Source organism: Felis catus, chromosome D1 (assembly GCF_018350175.1).
Source record: "Felis catus isolate Fca126 chromosome D1, F.catus_Fca126_mat1.0, whole genome shotgun sequence".
Lineage (NCBI taxonomy): Eukaryota > Metazoa > Chordata > Mammalia > Carnivora > Felidae > Felis > Felis catus.
In genome coordinates, this window is record NC_058377.1 from 56,798,220 (window position 1) to 56,808,891 (window position 10,672).

The 10,672-nt window shown below is 56.9% G+C and overlaps 1 protein-coding gene across 10 annotated transcripts in view; it reads left to right on the plus strand.

The window, feature by feature from the left end:
- The window catches only part of GDPD5 (glycerophosphodiester phosphodiesterase domain containing 5), an 87,071-nt gene extending 76,655 nt beyond the window's left edge, over positions 1–10,416 (plus strand). For 6 of the 10 annotated variants that reach the window (XM_045038714.1, XM_019811796.2, XM_019811795.2 and 3 more), the window contains 8 exons: positions 246–396; positions 955–1,173; positions 1,744–1,901; positions 2,152–2,299; positions 3,764–3,846; positions 4,396–4,410; positions 6,632–6,744; positions 9,434–9,730. In XM_045038714.1, the coding sequence (XP_044894649.1) occupies positions 246–396; positions 955–1,173; positions 1,744–1,901; positions 2,152–2,299; positions 3,764–3,846; positions 4,396–4,410; positions 6,632–6,744; positions 9,434–9,585 (1,039 nt within the window). In that variant the 3' untranslated portion in view covers positions 9,586–9,730. Of the gene's footprint in view, positions 1–245; positions 397–954; positions 1,174–1,743; positions 1,902–2,151; positions 2,300–3,763; positions 3,847–4,395; positions 4,411–6,631; positions 6,745–9,433 lie in introns of all 10 variants that reach the window. The other 4 variants (XM_019811800.2, XM_019811801.2, XM_003992719.6 and 1 more) reach the window with 4 other exon arrangements.
- Positions 10,417–10,672: the final 256 nt, after the last annotated feature.

Below are 10,672 nucleotides of genomic sequence, written 5' to 3' on the forward strand. Positions count from 1 at the left end.
CTCCATCCTCAGCAGTCCCTAACCCCGTCTGACCCTCACAGAGAGCCAGAAGGAGTCACCTGTGAGTCCACTGCCCTCCCGGTGCAGACAGGGAACCTGAGGTCCACAGAGGCAAAACCTGCCTGGATGTCACGGGGGTTGTATAAGTGGATGGGAAGGAGCCTACGTGTGTTGGTGGGGGGATGACTGGTGGGCAGGTGAGGGACCTGGGTGGACAGTGACTTGGGGACCCCACCTTCCCGTAGCCTGGATGGCGTGCCCTTCCTCATGCATGACACCACCCTGCGGCGCACCACCAACGTGGAGGAGGAGTTTCCGGAGCTCGCCCGCAGGCCCGCCTCCATGCTGAACTGGACCATCCTGCAGAGGCTCAATGCCGGCCAGTGGTTCCTGAAGGTCTGGCTGTACCTGTCCCAGTCGTAGGCATGGAAAGCACAGGCGGGGACCCCATGGAGTGAGAGGGCCGGGAGTGGTCATCAGCTCAGATGACCCCTAGTCCCCTAGCATCAATGACTCACAGCCAGGTTGGTTAGTGGCCTGCTTCGGCTCCAGCCACTGAAGTCCAGATCTCATGGTTGTCACTGCTTCTTCTGGTTCTGTCTCCCACATCAGAAAAAGTTGGCGGTGATGATAAGAGTTAACAGGTAAAACTATTAACTCTGTCAAACTCTAGAGGGAAATTGGTTCTCTGGTGTGAAATGCTCCTAAAGGAGAAATGTGCTGGGGTCTGGGATAAGTTCCAAGCAGGTGATTCTTTCAGGAAAACAGGTGTGGCCCAGAGAAGTTAGGGGTGGGGTCTTCTAAAAGCCCCACAGGGCCACAGTTATCAATTTACCTGACCCACACACCAGCAGACACTGGCAGCTCAGGGGTCTCCGTGCTTAGTGGCCAAGAAGGCATACGGAGGCCCCAAAGGGCTGGCGAGGCAGCCATGTGTGTTCCTATCTCTGCCAGACGGATCCCTTCTGGACGGCCAGCTCTCTGTCACCCTCCGACCACAGGGAGGCCCAGAACCAGTCCATCTGCAGCTTAGCAGAGCTCCTGGAGCTGGCCAAGGGCAATGCCACGCTGCTGCTCAACCTGCGTGACCCACCACGGGAGCACCCCTACCGTGGCAGCTTCCTCAATGTCACGCTGGAGGCCTTGCTGCGCTCTGGGTTCCCCCAGCACCAGGTGAGGCCCTGCTCAGCACCCCTGCCCTGCCCCCCTGGAAACCCAGGCCTGGCTGGAGCAGGACTCCAGCATAACTTCACTGTGCCTCCTGTCCAGACCTCAGTTTCCACATTTGTAGAATGGGGGTAACATGCCCCTTGCCTTCCTGACAGGGTAGTCATGGAGACAAGAGGGAAACAAGAAAGTCCTTTAAAATGTACAAAGGGCAGGAGCAGGTTCTCTGGGACACTGCTATTTCCACGAAGCACTGCCCGCATCCTTGTGCCGTAATACTTGGGGGTCAGAGGAATTCGAAACGAATTTATGGCAGCATACTAAACTGGTGGCATCCTATAGAGTGACTGACGCCTGGGTTATCAGTCTTGTCATGACAGGGGTCTACAGGGGAAGCTCCCTGAGTTGTTGCCAGAGCAATTGCACAGCCTCGGCTGGGACCAGGTTGACCCCTGTAGATAATGATTACACATAAGCTCCACTGTGTGCCAGGTCCCAGCTCTCTGAAACCTTCCAGGGGCTTCAGGCTTCTGTAACAGAAGAGAAAGCCGAGACTGCCCCCTCTCCTGCCTGCAGGTCATGTGGCTGCCTAACAGGCAGAGGCCCTTCGTGCGGAAGGTGGCTCCTGGCTTCCAGCAGACATCAGGTTCCAAGGAGGCGGCCGCCAGCCTGCGGAGAGGCCACATCCAGAGGCTGAACCTGCGCTACACTCAGGTGTCCCGCCAGGAGCTCAGGTGCCTGCCCCAGCTCACCAGGGGGAGGCTGGATGCACAGAGTTCCTGGTTCAAAGAGTGGAGGTGGAGAGCATCAGGCAGATCCAGGTTTTGTCTGAGTTTGGTCCTCTGGGAGTGGAGATTCCTTTCTCCAGGGCCAGTTGTGGGTGTTCCTTTCTCCAGGGCCAGGAGGTTCGTGAAGGGGGCATGCTTTACAGGCCCGGAGGCCCCAGTCTGAGGGCTGACCAGCCTCCGTCCCCCTGCCCCACAGGGACTATGCGTCCTGGAACTTGAGTGTGAACCTCTACACGGTCAATGCACCGTGGCTCTTCTCTTTGCTGTGGTGTGCAGGAGTCCCATCTGTCACCTCCGACAACTCCCATACCCTGTCCCAGGTGCCTTCCCCTCTCTGGATCATGGTAAGTTGGGAAATTGTTGGGGGGGGTGTGCAGGAGGGCACCTGGGGGTGTAGAGGGAGCCTGTGATACAGGGTGGGGGGTAGGCTCGATGCTCAGGGCTCTCTGGTGAGGTCTCAAGGGTGGGGGCAGCACATGGTGGGGGGTATAGGCTTGAGGCAAGAGGAAGATCTTCATGGCCTCTGGAGTCTGTACTAAGGTGCTGGGGGGTGGGAAGAACCTGGGCCCAACCCACAGGGAGAAAAACATCATTTAAGGGCCGCAGAGGAGTAAATTACTACTTGGGGGTTGGGTTTCAGGAGTTTGTTATATTTTGTTTTGAAGAAGGAGAAGGCATTAGAAAAAGAGGGTAACAACAGGACAAAGATAGGGAACATTCAAAAGCTGCTCTGAGAATACACCAAATAAAACCAGTTTTCAACTGGTTGATTGGGTCCCTATAGACTGGCCTGGGCTCCCATCCCAGCTCTGTCACTGGGGGAGCCCCCCACTCCTATGCTCCCCCTGGCTCCCCACTGCCATCTCCGTGAGGGCAGGACAGCCAGTCTGAGGGTCTTGTTATGGCTGAGACAGTGTCAGGGTCAAGTAACCAGAGCTAGGTTATGGATGGTTGTGTCCGTCCACCTACCAGAGGTCCTTGCAAACCTCCAGAGGCTCTGCTGGGAACCAGCAGTGCACACACTCGGAGGTTCAGGCGACAGCAGCTGACCAGCAGCAAGAAGTGCTCCTTTGTCCAGGCCCCGTCCCTCCTCCACAGCTCACGTGACATCAAGGCCTGGCTACACTGGAGGCTTTGCCCTCCCTGGCCCCGGGAGGGGGCAGGCCTTCACTCAACACCCTACAGTGATACACGTAATCTCACACCTGCACAGATGCCACACACACCCCTGCATACGTACTAGTCACTTACACCCCCACGTTCAGCTATTTGTCTTTTGTTACTCAGCTTCTGCTTGGAGCCCCCCTTAAGCACACAAACCCACCAGGCTTATTCACAAATGCCACCTCTACCCTGAACACCACACAGATCTTTTTTTTTTTGTTTTTTTTTGAGTGAGAAAGAGGGGAGGGGTACAAGTGAGTGAGGGGCAGAGAGAGAAGTGGGGCTCACCGAAGCGGGGTTCGTGCTCACCTGATGTGGGACTCAAACTCACAAACTGTGAGATCATGACCTGAGCCGAAGTCAGATGCTTAATGACTGAGCCACCAGACACCCCACACAGATCTTTTTTATCCTACACACACACACACACACACACACACACACACACACACACACACACAGCCTTACAGTGTTCAGAGCCTACTCCTACAAAATATCATCTCAAACCCCGAAGCCCCCTCTGGATCCTCCCAGCCCATCCCTGATAGTGACGTGGGGTCCCCCTGCCCATATGGACCCTCAGTCTGGGGCCCCGGTATGGACTGGCCAGGACTGAAAACTGGCCACTGGCCATCTGTCCACAGCCCCCGGACGAGTACTGTCTCATGTGGGTCACTGCAGACCTGGTCTCCTTCAGCCTCATCATTGGCATCTTCGTGCTCCAGAAGTGAGTAGGCTTGGACGCCCTTCCACAGCCTTCCCTGCCCCACAGCAGGCGAGCCCCCACCTCAGCCAGTCAAACCTCCCCAAGTCCTGGGCCAGGAGAAGCCCTGACCAGGCAGCATGTTCAGGGTAGGAGGAGGACTGCCCAGTGGCCTGCAGCCCGTCCTCCTCAGCCAGAGCTGAGTGGCTTCGGGAACAGGTACCCGGCTAGGAGCCCATAGCCAACCAAGCTCTGACATGATTTGCTATGTGGACTTTGGCTTGTGTCCTGACCTGTTCCCCGGGGCCTGGGTTGTCACCGGCACTCAGGTGTGCCGTGCTGGAGACCTCCTGCCTGTCAGGGTAGCAGCTGAGCTGGTGGCTGCAGTGGGGAAGTGGGGTTGGTCTGGGGGAGGGCTTAGGGCCAGGCAGGGGCCCCAAACCAGCCACAGACAACAACTGGCCGTTCTATTCCTGACTGACGTTCTCTCTCTGTCACACACCGCTCTGATCCGGCGCATGTCCCTCCTCTCTCTCCCCACCCCCCTCTCTGCTGCACTCTGGCATCTCACAGCTATCACTTGATCAGGTAATTCTGGTGTGGTCTTCCTCTCCTGTCCCTCTTTCTCCCTCTTCCTTGCCATTCCCTTCTCCAGTTCCCTCTGAAAACCTGCCGTGCACTGAGCCGGTGCCTGGGTCAGGGTCCCTCGCGGGTCACCCTCCCAGACACCTCCCCTCGCCTGAAGCCTCCTGCTGTCCCCTGCCCTCCTCCCCCCCAATCCTCCCTTCTCTCCCCATCTTGCCATGTGTGTCCCTCTGCCCTTTGTTCCTCCTCGCTGTCTCTGTGGATGGGAACCCATGCTTCCCTGCAGGTTTGCTGACCTGGCCTCTCTTAGCACCAAAGCGGCTCCCCTCGGGGGAGGGGCTGTGCCTGGCTGTCCCTCCCCTGCCACCAACTCTAGCACTCGCAGGGGCCTTCGCCACTACCCTACCAAGTTCTGTTCCCCCCTTCCCACTTTTGGCTTTGCCTCTGTTTATCTTTCTCTGTGTCTCTCACTTTGTGACTCCTGCCCCCCGCCCTTATACACACAGCCTCCCTGCTTTCCCCTGGGGGCACCCCACAGTGGTTGAGCTTCCTGTCCTAGATGTGCCTGGCTGCAGAGACCCTGGCCTGACACTTTCCTCCTGGGTTCGATGTTAATTTCCAACAGGAGTCCTAGGTCCTGGGGTCCAAGCCCTCACCTTAGCTAAGTGCCTTGGGCCCTCCTGCTTTATACAGCCTCACTAACCAGCTTCCAGAGGACCCTCCCTGGCTGAGGGGCTGAGGGGCTGAGTGCAGCAAAGGGACATGTACCTGGTCCTTCATTTGCAGCCAGCAGACATCCGCATGTGCTGGTGCTGTGCTGGGCCTGCAGCGGGGAGCCAGGCCTTCGCTCTCGGAGCCCCGGTGTGCTGGGTGGGGGCCAGCCAAGGTGGCCTAGGTGCTGGGATGGACATGTCCAGCCAGGGTCGTGTCACTGTCTTCCTGGGGGTCAGCAGAGGACTGATGGAAGAGGGGACCCTGAGGGAGAATATCATTCCCTGCGGGCCCCCTTCCTCCATTCACTCACTGAACCAATACTATGGGCACCTGCCACACAGCAGACATTGAGGTTGGTGCCAGGGACACAGTGGCAGATAAGAGACCTATCGCTGCCCTCAAGGACATGTAGGGCAGCCAGCCCAGCCAGAGCACAGGCTGCCTTCCCCTCTGCTTCCTGCTTCCCCCTTGTCTGTCTGTTCTTTTCATTCACCCATCTGCCTGTCCATCTGTCTGTCCATTTCTGCTGTGCTGACCCCATCCGGAAACAACTGATTTCTCATGGAGTCCGGGCTGCCCGCACCACCCCCGCAGGGCTCAATGTCCGAGGGGTTGGGTTCTTGTTTCCAAGCTGACCCCTGCTTCTCTTGGTGGGAATGGGGGTAGGGGTTCAGTCAATCTTTCTGTCCAGTTTGCAGGACAAGTCATAAGTTCAGAGACCAGAGATTTGGGGCTGGTTCAGAGGTACTGCAGTAGCAGAAACTGCTGTGGGCTAGGTACAGAAGCCCGAGTTCCCCAGCTCTTCCTGGCCCCTGCACGCCCCGTACAGCCCCACCTCTTGCCCATTGGCTTAATTTTGTCCCCCACCTCATCCCTGCCTCAGCTGTCAGAGGGATTAATGCTGTATCTAGCCTGTGCCTCACCGTGAGGAAACAGGTCACTCTCCTAGGGTTGTTGGAACAGACCCGAGTCACTGACACCCCTGTCTCTGAACCTGTGAAGACAAGCTCCCCACTTGTCTTCACAGCTCCTCCCCTCACTCCCTCCCCTCTTTCACTTCCACTCCGGGGTTTCCCCACTGGCTTCACTCAGCCTGGTCCTGATGGTGGAGCTGGACGACACATCAGCCAGGACTCCCTGAGATTGGTGTGTACCCCACAGATGGCTCATCAGAGTCGGGTCTGCTAAGCTCCCCCACCCCAATTTACCCCAGAAGTCAGCGTGCAGCTGCAAGCACCCGAAACAGAACTCACCAACCCCAAACAAACGATCTTCCTGGGCAAGGAGGGCTGACCTAGGGTTCCGGGGACAAGAGAGAGGCAGGAGAGCCCTGGCTGAGTCAGGGGACTCTGACGCAAGCCCTTCTCTGGGCCTCAGTTTCCCCATCTCTAGTCAGACAAGAGTCCTGCTGGCCTCTCAGGCCCAATCCGGATAGGTTCTGGAATTGGGCAGGATCCTCGCTCCAAGGAAGGGTGGGGAAGGACCTGTGCCCATGGGGCCGTCTCTGCAGGTGGCGCCTGGGTGGCATTCGGAGCTACAACCCCGAGCAGATCATGCTGAGCGCTGCGGTGCGCCGGACCAGCCGGGATGTCAGCATCATGAAGGAGAAGCTCATCTTCTCAGGTGTGCAGCCCTGCAGGTTGAGACGGGCGGTGGGCTCAGTTACCACCCCACGCATGTACTGGAGTATGTGTACACACATTCACCCACAGCACGTACAGCCAGGAACACAGCACGGACATACATGTACCCACCCAGCTTCACATACACATACAGAAACATGTACCCCTCCGCATGCTGTCATCCACTCCAAGCCCTGGGGCAGTCAGCCCCATGGGTGGTGGACAAAGGACAAAAGTGTGTGTGGGGGGGGGGGGGGGAGTCTGCTTTTAAGGCTTACCCTCCTTTGCCTGGTTTATACACCACAGATATTGATTTTTTCCCTTCTGCTTGCTGCTAGCCCATCGATGGCATTCCCAGTCTGATGGAGGAGGCAGCCGTAAGAACAAATACATAGAAACTTGGGTGTCACTAGAGCTCCAACAGGTGTGCTGAGCCAGAGTGGGGTGCAGAGAAGAGTGGTCAGAGCTCTCTGGGACAGTGAGGGTCTTGGGGCCCACTTTGCAAGGAGGTGACCTAGTGGGAATGGGAAAGATGAGTAGGAGGGGTCTGGGTTTGAGGTGAGGACTGACCAAGCAGAGGGAAGGAAGGGTATTCAGGCAGGAACAGCATATGTTCAGAGGTAGTGAGGGGGCATGGCTTACTGGGGTACCAAGAATTATCATTCCATATGGTGTGGGGGGGGGGGCTCAGGTTCACTTACCCTGAGGTGGCACTGAGGGGGGCACTTGGGCCTCGAGTGTGTGGTCAGGAGCTTGGGCTTCAGTTTGAAAGCAGAGTATGGTCACAGGCAGATCTGTCCCTGTTACAGGAGGGCTATAACAAAGCACCCCAAACTGGTGGTGTAAACAATAGAAATTTATGGTCTCGGTTCTGGAGGCCAGAAGTCCAAAATCAAGGTGTTGGCAAGGTTGATTCACTCTGAGGACTGTGGGCGAAGGATCTGGTCCAGGCCTCTCTCCTTGACTTGTAGGTGGTCATATCTGTGTTTACGTGGTTCTCCCAGTATGCATCTCTGTGTACAAATTTCATTTCTTCCTAAGGACACCAGGCATATTGGACTAGGGCCCACCTTGATGACTTCATCTTAACTAACATCTGCAACAACCTTATTTTCAAATGAAGTCACATCATGAAGTACTGGGGGTTAGAACTTTCAACATACGAATGGGGGGGGGGGGGGCAGAGCACAGTTCCACCTCTAACAAGCATGGAGGGTGAACTAGAGAGGGGGAAGGTGGAGATGAGGAAGCCAGAAATTCAGGTGAGAGATTAGGCATGGGAACACGGAGGAGAGGAGAGATTTGAGGGATATTTAGGAGCCAGATGGACTGGGGTTCAAATCCCAGCTCTGTCCCCAAATAGAGTGTGAACCAGAGCACATTGGCACCAGACCCTTCCTGTATAAAATGGACTGGCACCTCCTGCCCCTCACAGGGTGCTTGTGGGGTTAGCACCATGCATGACCCAGCAGTGTGCTTGGTAAACACGGCCTGAATGAACGATACCCCAGTGGGGGTGACTGGTTTGGGAGCTGGTTCCTAGGATTGTGTGAACATCCATTCATTCACTCTCCCCTTTATTCATTCATTCCTTCAACAGATAATTGCCAGGCACTGTTTTAGGTGCTTAGGATTTACAGATTCTTGCCTATGGGACACTTACATTCCTCCTCCCTTGGCTCAAAAGACCGCCCTCTCCTGGGAGCCTTCTCTGAGCACCAAGGCTGGGTTGGAGGGCCTCTCCTGGTGGTTCTCAGCCCTCTAGCCACACTGGGGAGCTGTAAGGGCCAAAGGCATCCGGGGTCCCCAGGCTCCTACAGCCTGGCCCAGGGAAATCAGAAGGGGCGGGTGGAGTGAATGGAAAGCCTCTAGGCCTCCAGGCCTGGAAGATTCTGCCCACGCAGGCCCCCACCTCTCCTTCAGTGCCAAAGGCCATTCATTGAGCACCTTCGGATACAGACTCTGAGGCAGCCAGCCACAGCCCTCAGGCCACCCTGCCCACTCCGGGTTGAGAGGTCCTTTCCAGAGACCCTCAACCTCACCAAGGCACCCTGAGTCCCCTCAGGGTGGGCTCAGCTCCACTCAGCAGACACTTCCTGAGCCTCTGCTCTATGTTCGGTGCTGTGCCAGGCAGTAGGGACACAGATGCACCCAGACCTCACCCCTGTGCTTGAAGTACTCCAGTTGGTGGGGGCCACAGATAGTGACAGTACAGGATGCGATGGGGCAGGGGGAAGCAGGGGCTAAGGTGGACATGAGGAGGCCCCATCCCAGCTTGTGGGGCTCAGGGGAGGCTTTTAGGGAACCATAATAACAGAGATGAGAAAAATTGAGCCATATTTTAAGAAATAAAGTACCGATGGGGAAGTCACTCCCAGGAGAGGGACCAGTGCGTGCAAAGGCCCTGAGTAAACACATGAGCACCAAGCCTAGGAGGGTGCAGATGGTTTTCTGTGGCTGGGAGGTGGAGTTCCAGGGGAGAGGTGAATGGGGTGTGGCCAGAGTGTTTGCAGAGTCCAAGGAGGGCCTTGAATACCAACCTCAATAGCAAACCTGAACCCAGTGATTTCATCAGCCTCCAAGTGCCTCAACAGGAGCTGTGTGTTGCGAGTTACCCTTCCCCCTCATCTGCCAGCCATCCTCACTGAACTCTCTTCTCCCTACTCACGTTCTGCCTCCCTCCTGCCCAGCAGAGATCAGCGATGGCATGGAGGTTTCCGATGAGCTCTCTGTATGTTCAGACAACAGCTATGACACGTATGCCAACAGCGCTCCCACCCCTAAGGACAACCGAGGGAGTGGCAGCCGCACCAAGACTCTCACAGACCAGAGTGGGCGTTAGCCGAAGACCTGTTTGTCCCAGCCTGTACCTGTACGTGGAAACCAGGGGACCCAAGAGAGCGGGCAGAAGCATGTCTGGACCTGGAGTGCTCTGGGAGCTGGCTCCACGGCCTCCTCGTTGGCTCCGGCCCCCGTCAGCCATGGCCCCCCCTGAAGGGGACTCCCCTCTCTCCTGAGGCCCAGCCAGGTCAGAACTCCAGCCTCGCAGAGGCCCCTGCTGGCCTGGGGCCCCTTCTGGGAAGTCTGGGGCCCAGGGCCTGGTCCTCCCCCGGAGGCCTTCCCTTGCATCCTGATCTGGAAGCTCTGATGGCTCGCTGCTGGGCCGTGTGGCAGTTGAGGATGTGGATGTCCACGTGTGTCCATCCTCCCTTCTATGCTGAGGTAGCCGACTTCTTCGGTATCTCCTGCCTTGAGGGCCTGGGCTGGGCCTCTGCCCCCAGCAGCTGTTCTTCACATCAGTCTCAAAGCACAAGGAGGTTCAGCCCAAGAAGAAAGCCTGCTGTGGTGGAGACACTCCTCCCTGACCAGCCTCCTACCACCACTGGCCCTGCCTCAGGAGAGGGACTGAGCCACGTCCCCAGGAACAGCTGGAGATGGCCAGGAGAATAGGCCTAAGGCTGCTTTATCCCTCGCCCTCGTGTCCAACAGACTTCTAGGGCAGAGTGGCACAGAGGCCCAAGAGATCTGCAGACTGATACAACCTCAGGTTTCCACATCAGTGGCCACAGGGCATTGGCCACCTAGGAAGAATGTCCTAGGCATGGCCAAGGAGGCCTACAGCAGAGCAAGCCTGACAGCCTTGGCCAATATGATTAAAGCTGCCATCCTGACACGTGCTGTCTCTGAATGGTCTGTGGGAGGACGGGGAGAGAACTTGCTGGGTTTGGGATTCAGTTTTGGCCAAAGGAGGAAGCATTTTCAGAAATGAGTAGAAGAGTGGCAGGGTACTTGGGCCCCTACCCAGTATCACCATGACACCAGGGGTTCCTTAATAACCCTGGGGTTGGGGACCAGCATCCCCATACTGTGGTGGGGAGATGGTCTTGGAGAGATAAAGTGACCATCCAAAGCCACATAGCTTAGAATGG